General features: G+C 35.9%; 1 protein-coding gene across 1 annotated transcript in view; it reads left to right on the forward strand.

The window, feature by feature from the left end:
• The window catches only part of LOC311280187 (disrupted in schizophrenia 1 protein-like), a gene marked incomplete at its 5' end in the record, with an annotated part of 44,815 nt that overhangs the window by 16,123 nt on the left and 11,826 nt on the right, over positions 1-16,866 (forward strand). The window contains 2 exons of the mRNA XM_084392161.1: positions 10,083-10,143; positions 16,151-16,385. Coding sequence (XP_084248287.1) covers positions 10,083-10,143; positions 16,151-16,385 — 296 coding nt within the window. The remainder of the gene's footprint in view (positions 1-10,082; positions 10,144-16,150; positions 16,386-16,866) is intronic.

Genomic DNA, 16,866 nt, shown 5'->3' on the forward strand with positions numbered 1-16,866 from the left:
TTTTGTGACGAGAAAACATCCGTACAACTTCTAAAAAAGTGAACATCAGTGTTTTACTGTAGCGTAAGAAGAGTTATTTTAACATCAGTGTAAACCACGGGGTTCAGGGTTTCAGGTTATCCTACATTAGGGTTATTTAACAACAGAAACTCAATAATAAAGTTAGGTTTCACTGTATGAATTAAATATATACTGATTCTTATTAAAGAGGGCCATTTCGTCGTATGTTTCGGCTGAAAATAGTTTTAGCGAGTTTTGTAGGTTTCACTATCGATTTATGTAGAGTGGATATCTCTATTACTCACATTTGCTGCCAGTGTTTCTCTAAATTGTGTTTTTAACCAAATTACAGGATACATTTTCCGTTGACATTGAGTTCTTAATGTGCGAGTATATTATGGAAACAGCTCTTTTGTCGTTGATTATGTTTTATTAAACACAGCCGGGTGAATCTCACAAAAAACTGATCATGTTTTAAAATATATAGGAAAGAAATATTTATAAAATATGCGTAATATTTAATGTTTGTGAGTAAGTAAGTACAGTGAGTAACACTGGCTATGTTTACATGCACAACTTTTGTTTCCATCGGACTGAATTCATTCCGATTGATGAATCTGAACGTAGTGTTTACATGAACGCTAAACGTGATCAGGTTAATGTGCGCATTTATATGTCACAAGTTTCAAATGGGAATACATTTTTGACATGCAAAATGCACGAATATACAGTTTCCTGCTGTTTGCGCATAATAACCATTCGCCTACATTGGTTCTTTATTTGTTTTAAACAGCAGACTTAATATTTATCCATTTCTGGTCATAATTTGGAGACGATGAGCATATGAACCGTTGTGCCGCTGCTTATATTTATTATCACGCAGTAAAAATGTCCAAAACCAGTCGTCTGTGGATGAGAGTCTGAAACAAGCACTGGTGGGACGTTGTCCTGCTTCACTTCACAGACGCAGTGAATATTAGAATGACGGGACACTCATTTATTTGAAACTTTATTCAACAGGAATAACAGCTCGTTCCGCACGTCATTACGCTAGTTCTACGTCTTTGCACATGCGCAGTCCTTTCAGTTTCGGTTTTCAATCCGATCAAGTGTTTACATGTTCTCTCGATCAGATTAGAAAAGGATTAAACCACCCCTTTCATTCGGATCGAGCTCAATCGGATCGATTACGGTGTTTACATGAAGGGTTTTCAGTCCGATTGAGCCGTCAATTGGTTGCATGTAAACGAAGCCACTGTGACACAAACCACACAAAAGACAGACTGTATTCATGAGAACCCAGACCTTGAAGAGTCGCTGGCACAGGGGGGAGCCATTTCTTCATGTGTTTCGGCTGAAAACGTGTTCAAGTTTTGTAGGTTTCACTATTGATTTATATAGAGTGGATATCTCTATTCCTCACACAGTGTCTCTCTGAACCAAAATACAGGATACATGTTCCTTTGACATTGAGTCCTTATTGTGCGAGTATAAAATGAAAACAGCTCTTTTGTTATTGATTATGTTGAATTAAACACAGCCGGGTGAATCTCACAAAAACTGATCATATTTTAAAACAAAATTAATTGGATAGAAATATTTATAATATATACATAATATTTTAATGTTCATAAAGAAAATCTTTATAAATGTTTCAATAAAAATCCAATAAATGTTATATTTAAAATCTGCTTAAATTATTTATTAGTGTACAAATATTATTATAATGTATGATATTTATACAGAATTTTAATTTATATTGTACTTAACATGAAATAAATATTTATTATATATGCATAGTATTTTAATATGTCTATAAAGAAAATAAAACCTATTTTTCTGGAGCAATTTGCGATTTAAAAAAAAAATTTTTTAGTGTACAAAGACTATTATAATGTATAAATACCCCAGAATTTTTATATAGCCTATATATATATATATATATATATATATATATATATATATATATATATATATATATATTTATTTATTTTTACTTATATTGAAACATTCATTTATGTACTTTATTTATTTAGCTTTATACTCAATAATGTTAATGATCCTGCAAGAGGCTTTATTTTCATTATGAAAAATGAATAAAATATTTTTTTATATTAATGAAAATCATCCTTTTTATTGAAAAAGTAGCATAAATTACATTCAGTGTATAAATACTACCATAATGTATGAATCATATTATTTTCATTTATATTGATGTACTGTATTTATTAATTTATATATGTATTTATTTAGCTTTGTTCAATAATGTTAATGATCCTGCTAGAGGCTTCTTTTTTATTATGCAAAATATAATTTCATCTTTTTTTAGATTAATGCAAATCATCCTATTCAGACTTTTTATGTAAAATCAGCATAAATTAAATTCAGTGTACAAGATATCCCATGAATAAATAATGTATGAATACTTATATTAGTTCATTTATATGTTTTTATATTCAGCAATGTTAATTATCCTAAAATAGGCTTCAATTTCTTTCTTTTTTTTCTTTCTTTGAGGTGCAATATGATCTAGACTCGTTGTTGACATGAACTGTGAAATTCATCCAGTGTTTAATGGTTAAAAAATGGAAAGCTGTCTAAATGTCTGGCTCCCGTCACTAGTGTAAATCCACTGGTAACGCACTGGTCTTGTTCCGCTATCGTCTGACTATAGTTGGCGATAATGACCAGATGCACATTCAAATCTTCTCAACTTGGCTGTGGCGTTCTGTCCTCCCATGAGGATTTGTGCAGGATGGAGATTGCGGGCGGTGGTCTTTCATTTATTCGGTTCTCTACACGTCCAACAACAGTAGGAGAAGCCGGCTGACAGCCAACGGGAATCTCGCCAGCTCTCGCCCTGCCCGTTACAGGGATTACACTCGTCTGCTTAATTTGACACACACACATTTTGCTCAACAAAGAGCTCGGCTGGTCTGTGTCTTTGTGCTGGGATGAGAGAGACTGTGAGCTAATGATAGGCTGAGCGTTGATGCTAAATATGCAAAGCGGCTGAATATGATACAGAACACAAAAGATCTTTGACATGAACGGGCTGCTCCTGATAGGGTCTTATTAGCTTGTCTTCCAACCGGGGTAATAACATGCTGACACACTTATTTGCCACATACCTGCCATCAAATCACTGTTTTGGGCATAAGAAAAAGGGTTTGCGTGCGTCACTTGTCACGTCGGGGTTGTAGTTTGCGGTTGGGTTGGTATACTTGCGTAATTAGGAATATATTTCCACATATTAAATGGTATTTTTAAACATGAGTCTTTGTCCCAGCTTGTGCAAAAACAAAGAGCTGTTGTTTTCATCTCACTTTCAGAAAGGAATTCCTAAATGGAGCGGAAAAAGCTCAAATAAAACTTCTATTTGAGAAATATGATTAGTTTATTTGGACTTATTGGGCATCAAGGTCATTTGAACATTTGCACATTTGCAGACTTGCACATGCATCCTGGAATTCAATTTAAATACTAATTTTTGAATATCAAAGTACTATTTTATTACCATCTCTCTACCACAGTACTTTTTTAGTAAGGGAATTGTACTTGTAATTGTACTTGTACTTTAGTATGCAGATTTGTCTTTGTGCACATTGTAAATTCAGAGGTGATCAGTGCATGTTAGTTACATTTATAGGCTGGACTGCTCAAAACTTACAATTGATGTCTAAAATGTCTAAATTAATAAACAATAATAATGTTCTACGCCCCAAAATAGTCCAAATTTAGCATTTTCTACGCTCTCTTAGAAGTAAACATGCCGTTTTTTTTGTTGCTGTGCCTTTAAGACTCGTATATAAACGTCCTCATCACATGAGATATGAGACTTATTCTGCACTTATTAATTAAAACGCATGTGTAATTCTTCAGGCTGCAAACTATAAACATGTCAACAGGTTACATTTTTAGGCTGGACCGCTCAAAATGTACAATTGCAAGTTTATATCTTGCATTTCTGACTTTTTTCTCAAAACTAAGAAGTGCAGTATGTAAACTTGCAAATGCAAGTTGCAATCGGCCTCAGCGGTCTAACATCGCTTTTTTTGCGTTGCATTATGTATTGCATTTGGACACATTTCGTAATGCACATCACATGAAATCCAGCGAGTGCAACATGCTTTTATCATTATACATAATGACCTTTTCAAACATAAAGCGTCTCATCTGCAATGCACTGGGTTTAGGTTTGTCTGTCATCTCTTGAAATCATTTGTCTTGTGAGGTAGATGTTGGACGATCAGGTTTCTGTATATATTTACTGCACGCAGGTCTTCTCCTGTTGTTTATTTTGTTAAAGACTCATTTCCTCAGCAGCTTCCAGAAAGAGGAAGACGACATGATCACAGCACACAGACAGACTGAAAAGAACAGACTTGGGGTCAGTTGCATAAACACAGTCAATATGTTATAACTGTGTCTTAACAACTATAGTTCTTTTCGGATTCAAATTAGACCAATCCATGTTTTTTTTAATGCATCTGACATAAGATTTGACAAATCTTTTAAAAAAAAAATTGATCTTAAGTCTTAAGCAGTTAAACCAACCAGCTACTGTCCTGAACTACTCGACTAGTCTTGTGTTAGTATGGAAGCTTATTTCCACCATGGGATTAAAATATACATTTGAACTCTTTTTCCTCATAATTCTAAGATTACATCTCGCAACGTAATAAACAATGGCCAGATTCACATTCATTTCGGATAAAACTGAACACTCTTCTATCTCCACTCATTGGAAACTGTCGCAAAATGTTCAAGACGCAATCGTTTTACAGAAATGTCACCACAGACACTTTGTCTTGTCACCTCACAAGACAAATGATTTCAAGAGATGATGAGATGAGACGCTTTATGTTTGAAAAGGTCATTATGTATAATGATAAAAGCATGTTGCACTCGCTGGATTTCATGTGATGTGCATTACGAAATGTGTCCAAATGCAATACATAATGCAACGCAAAAAAGCGATGTTAGACCGCTGAGGCCGATTGCAACTTGCATTTGCAAGTTTACATACTGCACTTCTTAGTTTTGAGAAAAAAGTCAGAAATGCAAGATATAAACTTGCAATTGTACGTTTTGAGCGGTCCAGCCTAAAAATGTAACCTGTTGACATGTTTATAGTTTGCAGCCTGAAGAATTACACATGCGTTTTAATTAATAAGTGCAGAATAAGTCTCATATCTCATGTGATGAGGACGTTTATATACGAGTCTTAAAGGCACAGCAACAAAAAAACGGCATGTTTACTTCTAAGAGAGCGTAGAAAATGCTACATTTGGACTATTTTGGGGCGTAGAACATTATTATTGTTTATTAATTTAGACATTTTATTTCTACAACGATTCACTCACCAAAATAATACATCAGACTCTGATGTTGAATGACAAAATAACCTTATAAAATGTATACACTACACGGATGAGTGCATAACGTATAGATATATATAGTGATAATAACTGTGATGCAAAGTATCACTAGTACATATATTGTCCTTGAAAATTCCTCAAAAAGGTCATGCACCTTTTTGTCACTATTACTATTACACACATTTATTATATTACATAGAAATCAAAGCTCATTATTATCAAACACCTGTCTATGCTCACGGTTAGTGCAGTTGCCCTCAGCGGGTCAAGTTTAGATACTCTACGAGTGCTGACTAAGATGCTTTTGTGCATCTCTCTCTCTCCGTGCCGTTGTGCTGAGACTCAGAAACACCGACAGAGGCCCATTAATCACAGCCGTCTCTGACTCAATTAAACCAGCAGACTATTCCTCTTATGCCCTATTGCACTAGCATTTCATGCCCACGCATCTGCATTGAAACAGGTGTATCGTCTGCTTTTGAGGCATATTAATGGTGTAAAAGAGGCTTTGTGTTCTTTTACACGTGGCAAACAATTACCATCTTTCTCTGAATAAATGCATGCACTTTTTGCGATCATTAGCTCACGAGCGTCCTTCAGATGCATTAGCAGAATGTTTCTGTTTGTGTTCACACCGCACGATATGATAGTGAATTTGTCAGAAAAGTGCTAATTAATGAAGTCGTTTCGCTTTTTGTCACATCTGAGCATGCCTTCCTAATCATGCAAGAAGATCAGCTCCTGAAAGCAAGAAAAAGAGACACGCTGATCTGGTGTTTTCTGTTTGTCAGCTTAATTAGCTCTTATTGCAGGAAAGGTGTTGCAGCTTTCTGTTGCTCTACTTCCCGTTGAAGTTATGCATGTTTTTATTGATAATGATAATGTTCAGAATAGCATACTACCATACTCATATTATTTGTGTAGTATGCAAACTGTGTACAGTATGCAAATGTTGTTTGCATGGGATAATGTTTGCAAAATGTGCAATACGGCCTGATAATGTGAACTGAACCAGTTAAATAAATGTGAGCGCTGCATGTTCAAAGTCAGAACCCGGTGATGTTGCACTTTCCACAGGCTTATGGTTTCAGAACAGTTTGCAAACAATGAATAGTGTGCAATTATTTATGCTAAGCTGTTTATTATGATCTAATGTTGATCCAATATGACAGTGTTTATATCTCTGAATGAGCATCAATGACATTTCAAAATTAGAGTCCTGGTGTATTTCAGGCTTGTTTATAATTAAAATCCTGCATTATGTATAAAATCTTTTTTTCTTATTCTGGATATTATTGGTATTTTAGTTACACGATTAAATCTGGCATTTAGTTCAGCAAGAACTTGTATAGATTCTCTCTGGATCGTCCCATTACAGGAAGAGTCTATTATTCATATGTATTATTATATTAGTACATAAACCAAACACCATTTTAATGCACATGTGTGTATTGAATAAAACATGTCTTGAGTATTTTAAACTTGCAATCACCCTGTTTTGCAGATGACTGTTTAATAAAGTAAAAGAAGCTAAGATACAACATTTATTTTGAGATAATTTTGAGATGATTTGTTCTGTATGGACATACGGTACAGGGTTGTTATCGTTGACTAAAACCAAAGCCATAAACTTGAGTTTTGTTACTTGAAATAAAATAAACGTTAACTGAAATAAAATAAAATAAAATAATTTATTTATAAAATGTAATTATTTTAGCTATTCCAGCTTGTTATCAGCACGACATTTCTCATTTTCATTTAGTTTGACTTGAAGTACTAAAATAACTAAAACTAAAATAAAAACTGTGTAGACATATTATAAAAAAGACAAAAACACAAAAAATAAATTACTAAAACTAGCTAAAATAAAAATTAAATTGGAAACCATAAAAATAAAAACATTCAAAATAAGAATAAAAACTATAACAGTATCACAATTAGACTTAAATCATTCTGATTCAAAATTAAATTAATTTGAATTTTCATTAAATGAATAGTTCTTGTGTAGGTCTTAAATTGATATTAAAATCTCTGCGGAGACTCTGTTGATCAGAGGTTTTCCCCTCAGCTCTGGATCATCAGGACTCGACACAGACTGAATCTGAACCTGCGGATCTTCTCAAAGCTGATGCATGTGCACAAACTGCACTTATTATATTTGCATTCTCTCACCATTTCCCACTCTCCAATGTTTAACAGATTGCTGCATTATTTGCCACCCAAGAAAAACTAAATACATGCAACACTTCTTCTCTATGTGCCACTATCACCATCTGCCTGTGATCTGCTGTTGAAGATCCTCACAGTATGTTGCACACAGCATCTCTCACTGTAAAGATGTTGACCGGCTCGTCTGTGGGAAAGCTAGGCTCTATCACAAGGGCGAGGGTGACGTATATATGGACCAGTGGCGGCATTAGAGCACATTTCAGTGATTGAATCTGAATTCGTGTCTGTCATCAGATCAGGTTCAGACTGAATCTGGGGTAAAATGCACAGATTTTTCTCTTTGGCTGTGTCTTGAGTTGGACTTGAGTTGGAGTCCTATTCAGTGGATATTGTGCTTTATATGTATTTATAATCAGGACACAAACAGGAATAGTTGTGACTCGAGACATTAACATGCAGATTTTATTTTATTTTTTACCGTGATTGTGTGATAATGGGTGATATTTCATCCAAAAAAGCAAAAGTAAATACAATTTTGGGTAACACTTTATTTTACAGTGTCCTTGTTACTGTTACATGTACTTATCATAGTAATAACAGTAAATTATGCATAATTACATGCAAATAACCCTCAACCAAATCCTAATCCTACCCTAACCCTATAGTAAGTACATGTAGTTAATTAATATTACTCAGTACTTAAATATATAATTACACTGCAACAATGACACCTTAAAATAAAGTGTAACCGTAATTTTGCATAAAGAAAGAAAGCCTAAAACCTATTTTAAGGACCATTAAGATATTGTGCATTTTCATTCATTAAGCAAGCACATTTGCTCCCAATTATTAAACTTTGATGCAAAAAATCGAATTGTTCTATTATTTGAAAGGTTGTGTGTGTATATATATTTATATATATTTTCTGTAATTAATCATGATTAATAAAACCTAACATTCAAGTTTTTATATTTTTTATAATAATTGTGGCCAGCGTGTTTTGGAGAAAAACATTTATTTCATAATGTGATTTCCCCCCCACATTCAATTCTTTCACTTAAAGGGACACTTCACCCATTTGCATTAAGCTTTGCATTGTTAGAAACCCAGTCATACTATTGAATGGTCGTGCAACACTCTCTCATTTTCCCCTGAGACGGGAGAAATCCGTTATTTACCTCTTACACTTCCTCCTACAATGACGCAAAAATCGTCATTTTGCGTCATTGTAGGAGGAAGTGTAAGAGGGGGGGATTTCTGTTGAGACTACAAGCACTCGTTCCTCATCTTTCCCAGGGGGCGGGACCCGCTCACGCTACAGACCTATTACAGATCAGTGGGTGGGACTTTACTCTCTGAAACTGAAAGCAATATCCTCCATCTTGTTTGAAGCTAAGCTAACAGGCGCTGTGGAGACAGATGTAAAGTTATGACAATAGCGGAGGAGAGTACTCAATATGATATAGACTAGAAGAAGAGGATTTCGGAAGTCTGATGCTTGAATCAGGTGTTTGTGGCTACCTTTACAAGCCGCATTATAGCGAAGAGCAGCCGAGGCAGAAGACCTGCCTGCCGCGGACGAGGAGCCCGGACTGGCTCGAGTTAGGGCGGACTGGTGGCGCCGGTGATCTCACTATGCATCTACGAACCGCTACGAACACAGAGATAGAGTCCGTCTGCGGCAAAGATTTTCAACGATGACAATTTCTCCTGGACGAAATCTCTGAATCAGACGAGGACACGGACGTTTGTGTTGTGAACTATCCTAGTTTCGCACCGCATATGTTCTGACTGAACATCCAGGTACCATGCAATAATTCACCTTTTCGAAAGAAATACAAACGAGGAGTAATGCACTAATGAGTTCGCCAACTAACTAGACATTTTGTGTGAATGTGAAATGAATTTCAAGCTCTGGTGGTAGCTAGACTTGTAGACGGAAGAGTGATTTCTCTTATAGGCAGATATGCGCTTTCTGGATTAGTGGGAGTGGCTTGCGGAGCTGTGCAATGTGGTGCATTGTGGGAGTTGTTGTCTTTCATACAAATGCGTCCTGAAGTTATTTTTTTGTCTTTTCTCGGTCACAAAGGCACCAAATTCAAAATTTCTTTTACATTTCGACTACATATATGACCCACTTTAAATAAAAAACAATGTTCAAATGGGTGAAATGCCCCTTTAAATGAAAGGTTAGAATTTTGCACATTTTTTGAATGAAAGATCAAAAGGATAAACGATGCAGATTTATTTTTTACAGCCAGTTTTGATCATATTTACCAGGGGTGCCATTAATTGTGGAGGGCACTGTATATATATAGCATATGTTCTTCTGTCTTGTTTTTTTAAATGTTACAAACAAAATAAAAAGTCCAATGTCTACACCATTCACAGTGATGAGAATTTGAAGGGAAAAGGTTTAGTTGTTATTGAAATGTGACCTGGATAAGTTTTCAAGAGTCTTGACCGGACATGAATATGTATGATTTGCCAGCATCTCTCCTTGATGTACATTATTTTCTTTCTCCTCAACAGAGCGCAGTGTAAGAGAAAACACTCTGAAGTATATTGAGCTTCTGGAGGACAGACTTCACAGGTACTGGATATTTCTCATCTCGCCGTCTCTCACACTCTTTCACACAAACAGCCCCTCGTCTCGTCCCTCGGGTGATTTTTCCTTATTATTTCAACAGTTCACACTGTCTGGCCTTATTTCAGTCCTGTCTCTCTGGATGTTTCAGCGTATTAAATCATTCAGGTCCACGCTGACTGCATCAGTCCGTTACTGATAAACTCATCTTCATGTGTCCGAAGTGACATTTCCAAATTAAGATGAAATGAAACGAAAAAATTGAGATGTGAGCTGCCACTTCAGTAAATGTGCATTTGTTTTGAGCACTCTTGGCAATTTTTTTGCTGTTTTTAATGATCTTTTTTTAGAGCTCTAGAGCCACTTGCAGCTGATTCTGAACAAGCTCCGCCCACTTAGAATGAAATTCTGATTGACATGTGAAGCGACCAATCACAGTTGTTCTTTTTATTTACATTCCATTCCGTGGTGGGTTTATCTGAAATATTAATAATGTTGTTGCTGTTGATGTTGTTTTGGATAAACCAAGATGTGCTTATATATAATGCAAAAAATATATAAAAATAATGCTAAATGCAAATAACAACTGAAACTATATAAATAGACTCTATAGACTTATAGATATTTAATAGTTCTATTATATATAGACATAATATTACAAATACTTTCCACTTTTTTTTAGACATATAGGCTAAATATACTATATTGTTGGACTAATGCAGTTAATGGATTAGTTCACTTCACAATTAAAATTTCCTGATAATTTCCTTTTCATCCAAGATTCCAAGTCTTTCTTTCTTCAGTTTGAAAAGAAATTAAGGTTTTTGAGGAAAACATTCCAGTTCCAGGAAATTATCAGGAAATTTTAATTGTGACGTGAACTAATCCTTTAACTGCATTATTAATAATTTAAGTACATTATCATTTAGTTAGATACGTTAAAATTTTTTGGGTCGTCATTTGATTTCCAGTGTAAAATCTGCGACCTGAAGCAAAGCCGTTTGAGAACCTCTGGTTCAATTAATGTGAAAATAGGAACACAATCCCGCCCTATTATTTTCGACCTTTTAATATTAAGTCTGCATAAGTGGCGACCAGAAGCTGTACATTAATAAAAGGTTAGGCTTTCCTTCGCTCTGACCATGCTCCAGCTGCAAAGCTTTTATTTAGCATCTCTCTCAACCTAAATGCCACACAAATTGGCATAATTGAATGAGTTATTAGTTGCTGTACTCAACCGTAGAAATGTAGCATTCATTACATTTCAATAAAACACTATGGGCGTCCATCTGGAGGGAAGCATGGCATATGGTTTACCGTTCGCTCCTTTGGAATAGCACATGCTCGGATGCCAGAAGCGCTGTCTCTTGCCAAGGTTATTACTGTACGAGCTGAAGAGGAGGGGCTGTGGCACGGGACTGTCTCCAGAAAACCCTCTCTTCTCGCTTTCCTTCAATTTTATTTTACCCAGAGTGATTGTTCTCCTTGTTACTCACCATGGAAACCCGACTCCAAAAAGCAGGCAGGCATTAGCCGCCGGTCATACTCAACCCGACGAGGGTTTCTTTTGTTCGCCTAGCTAAAATAAATGGACCAAACTCACTAGCTCTCTCTCTTTCCTGTGGCACAAATGGGAATAATAAAAGAATAGCTCACCTAAAAATGAAAATATTCCATTTGCTCACTCATATGTCGTTCCAAACCTGTATGACTTTCTTTCTTCTGGTGGGACTGCTCGCTTTCATTCATTGAACGTATAAGGGGATTGACACTGTCAAGCTTTCAGAAATAAAATAAAAAAGCACCTAAAAGTACCTTCTTTTTTTGGTCATTTTGGAGCCTCTGGTCACTATGTATGAAAAGAGCATGACATTGAACATTTAGCAACATTCTAACATCAACTTCAATTGGGATCCAACCGTATCAATATTCTAACATCAATTTCTGTCGTAATCCAACATTTTTGCAACATTCTAACATGTCAAATTCTACTGGAATCCATTGTGAGTCATGGAAAGATCCTTTATGCACATTTACTTTACTTTCTCTGCCCTTCATGATGCATGAAACCAAACACAAACATGTAAATGAATCTCTGTAGGTTTGTGTGGCAGTGTAATAAAGCCACCGGGAGGAGCAAAGAGGTTTGATGGAGAGAGTACAGCGTTGTCTGTTGTCGCTTTAGGAAGCTGTCTGTCTCTGGAGACAGTGGGTGTGAAGACCGTAATTATTGCTCTCTCCGTATGAGTTTGCCCACAGAAGAGCCGAACTCCAGTTTCATGGACTGTAGGAGACGGCAGCGAGCTTTAGTGTCTTTATATAGTGACATATATGACATTGAAGCCAAAAAAGTCCCTCTGAAATTATGAAGGACCAATGATATATGGTAGTCTATAGCCCTAGTCGGACGGGATTAACTTCACAAGGGTAGATGGAGTAATGTATTTTTACCACAGGACGTCTGTAATATGAATGGCCAATTCGCACTGGATAAGAAATCTCAGTAAAACTAGCAGAAGTGGGAGAGTAACTCGCTTTACACACCGCCGTCACTCCTGTCGTCATGTGTGTATTACGCTGCTTCCTGATATCACGTGCGCAAACACATATAACCTGTATTTATAAAACAGTTATTTCCGGTCAATGATGTATTAACCCTTTGAGGTCTGAGCTGTTTTCTGGGCCCTGGAGGTGTTCTGACATGCTCTGACATTTGTGGTTATTTCTGTTACTTGTGACATTTTCATGGCTAAAGTCTAATTACACTGTATTCAGCACAAACTCTGCTACAATAATATATCAGCAGCATGTGTGTAAAAGTTTGTAGTTTTGAGATAATGACATTTATGCGTGGTTTGTGAAAATACAAAAAAAAAATCTCACTGAAATAAGGTCATGAAACCCATACTGATTATTTCTTCACAAGACTTTTGAAAATTGTATGACGTAGCCTAGAATATTTGCTCTAAAACTATGTGAAAATCACCCTGACTGCTCATTCAGAGAAGACAATATATTGATTTAAAAATTTACGACGTGTTTTGTGTGATAAAGCTTTATGCGGGAGGGGCGGATCACCTCATTAATATGTAAGGCTTTTTACACCTGAGAAAGACAAAGACACTCCCTAATGGCCCTATTAGGAGCTTATCAGGGCCCATCATTCTGACCAACCTTCCACAAAGAATGAGGAGATTTAAAAAAGAATGGCTTTTAGATTGTTTGGATTTATTTACAACACAACATGATCCAAAGAAAGAGACCTTTGTGCCATTCCTAAAAACATTGTACATACCTTTCATTTCCAAGGTGTTTGATTTTCACTTTACCATGTTCATGTACAGAGACATGTACTGTGAATGTTGAAGTCAGCAGGACTCAGTGGCATCTGGGTCCTTAAAAAAAAAAAAAAAGTGAACATACTGATATCAAGAGAAAGGCCTGCACGATTTTGGGAATACATTTTAGATTTTTCTGGTTAAAATTGCTTTTTAAAATTCACAGAATACACACACACACACACACACACAAATGTTTCCAACAATATATTATATAATGAACACCAGGTTTGTTGTGCCTTGTAGGTATAGGCTATGCGCAGTGCTGCATAAAATAATAACAATATAGCAGCCTATATAAATCTTCCAAAAGATTTCAGTAACTAAGCTAGAGAAAAATATATTGATTATCATATTACTTCAAATGTTTCCATTCATTATGATGATATGAAATGAGATAATAGTAAAAACATGAAGCCGTTTGGAGCGTTTTGCTTTTCCAAAATATGATACATTCAAACGCGATCGCGCTCAAATATAAAACATTATGGTTATACATATCTACGTTTGAGCAGATATCCACAAACACAGTAACAGTAAACACGGATCTAAATATTATCTAAATTATATCTTGTCTTCAAATCGCGTTCTTCTTCTTCTGGGGTAAAGCCAATGTAAGCTCACGACGCGTCTTTCAATCTCGACGAAAAGCAGAGACTGATGAAGTGTTTTGGTGTTTTGTTTTTGAGGTAATGAGTGCGTTCGCGTTCCATGTGGAGATTTGCATGTGAATATCTTTTGCGCGAGTAGGCGTGGTCAAATTAAAACTAATTAGGAAGCGTTTGAGAAGCTGGACATCTTGTTGGTTTTATACAAATTACTTAAACAGAGAATATTTGTTTTCAGTTTGAATCGGATCATTTAAAAGTACACACTTAAATGTTTATAAAGGTATATGGCTCATAAATGTGACAAGTATTCGCTGAGTTTTGTTTCAGTTTATAGACGTGCTCAAGAAAAAAAAGTTCACCGCGACGGAGAGGCAGAACGCACACCCTGTTTATTTTCTTTATTTTACAAAAGCACAATGTTTTGATTTGATTGTAAGTGGACACATACAAAAGTAGAAATATCACAGATTCTTTTTTTATATTTCTTTTTTCTGTATGACCATAAATGACGGAGTAATTTAAGTTTAAAGTGCTACAATGTGAAGAAAATCCAGCAAAACGCGCCGGCGCGTTTTCAGATTGGATTGTGTTGGTAATAGGCACTTACCTAACGCTAAAAGATGTTTCGTGCCTCTAACAAGTGCTGTCGATCTTCTTTCTGATCTGAATGGTGTGTGTGAAACACTTGAGTTCTGCCACAGACTCGTTCCAGCGACTAGAACACAACTGATGCTTCCTCAAGCGCCTCCATACTTGAAAAACCGTGGAAAACTACTTTTAAACAGGAAATTATTAAATATTTATGTACATATTTACAGTGGGTCTATTCGCACGGGATTAGCGTTATCCGAGGTCATTTTTCCGGACCTTTTTACTGAAGGTGAAAGTCGCTGTAATCTTCACTGACATTGTCCGTAATGATCACTGAGATGCACATTCAGACGGGACTAAAATCACAGAGAAGCTCTGGTAATTATTACTTTAACCCTCCTCTCCATGTTAAACTAGTCCTTCCGAAAAGGGCTAACGAAATGTTTTTTTTTATTATTATCTGCCAGGTTGAAAAGTCTGAACAAGCGAAAACTATAGCATGACATTAAATTAGAAACCTTCTAGCGCTGAACAATTCTCTTAAATGTTCGCAAATGGGATTATTCACCCCAGGTTTTTTCTCGTTGGATAGTTTCTCATACAACCTTGTTTTTTATACTCTACCGTTATTTTAGTAGAGTTTTTTTTATGTTTTTGAAAGAAGTGTTCATTAAGGCTGCATTTGTTTGATTAAAAAAAAAAAAACATGAATATTGTGAAATATTATTACAATTTAAAATAACTCTTTTCTGTGTGAATATATGTTAAAGTGTAATTTATTCCTGTGGTCAAAGCTGAATTTTCAGCATCATTACTCCAGTCTTCAGTGTCACATGATCCTTCAGAAATCAGTCTAATATGATGGTTTGACACTCAAGGAACATTCATGATTGTTGTCAATGTTGAAAACAGTTGCTGCTTCAGATTTATGTGGAAACTGTGATGCATTTGATTTTTCAGGATCCTTTGATTCAGTTCAAAAGAACAACATTTATTTGAAATACAAATATTTGTAACATTACATAAATGTCTGTACTGTCACTTTTGATCAGTTCAGTGTATCCTTGCTAAATAAAAGTATTAATTTCTTTTAAAAAACAAACAAACTTTAGTGTACATCTAATATTAAAAGTGGAGCATCTTCTCTGCCTTGCGTCTAAAAAAACGTATAGTTAAAAGACGCTGTAAAGCCACTGGCAAAGAAGTAATGTCTAATTTCACAAATAAACATGAACTTTCTGTCTTATTTTTCATAAAAATGTATGAACTAATGGAAAGACTCCAATAGTTTGATACATCAGCTTTGACAGGAGCTCAGATAAATTAAGTTCCTGTTTTAGAGATTTGTCCTTAGTTACACTCACCCCTAAAAAGTATTAGTGCACTTAATTCAGACTTAGACGTGTGTGAATGTCGTTGCATATAAAGGTAAAGCATCAAAGCAAGTGTAATTTATTGTATTTCTCTCTGTAGCTGTGGATGTCCAGCGCTGGAACACATTTGGGAGGCAGATTTGGAGGCTTGTCATCTTCTCCTGAAAGGCCTGGATCAGCCCAGCGTCTCAGAAGCGGAGGATGTCCCCTCGACGCCTGGACCGAGTCCAGATGTTCTGTTGATCACTGAAGAGGAGGCGGACTGTGCCATGCTGACGGCTCTGGGGGGACGCTGGTGTCCTGAGGCTGATCTACAGCACTCAGAGTTCACTAAGGTAAAGCCACACACACACACACACCATTGTGCTTTTATAACAATCAAACATGAAACATCAAAATTAGCTTTCTTTAAAGAGGTCCTATAATGCCCTTTTCACAAGATGTAAAATAAGTCTCTGATGTCCCCAGAGTGTGTATGTGAAGTTTTAGCTCAAAACACCACACAGATATTTTTATATAGCATGTTAAAATGGTCACTTTTTGAAGGTGAGCAAAAACACAATTTTTTTGTGTCTGTCCCTTTAAATGCAAATGAGCTGCTGCTCCCGGCACAGGGGGCGGAGATTCAACAGCTTGTGTGTTTGCAACTCTGATTACCTCACACACACATGCACTGAAAATTTCAGAAACTGTTCAGCCTTTTATGTTCAAACTGGAGGCGAAAATAATGGAGAGACTCAAGAAGAAGTGACAACATGTAGAAGCAACAGGACATTTCTGAATGGATAGTTGATGAATTTATGTAGTTTGTGTAGT

This window comes from Rutilus rutilus, assembly GCF_951802725.1.
Source record: "Rutilus rutilus genome assembly, chromosome: 20".
NCBI classification, from domain to species: Eukaryota; Metazoa; Chordata; class Actinopteri; order Cypriniformes; family Leuciscidae; genus Rutilus; species Rutilus rutilus.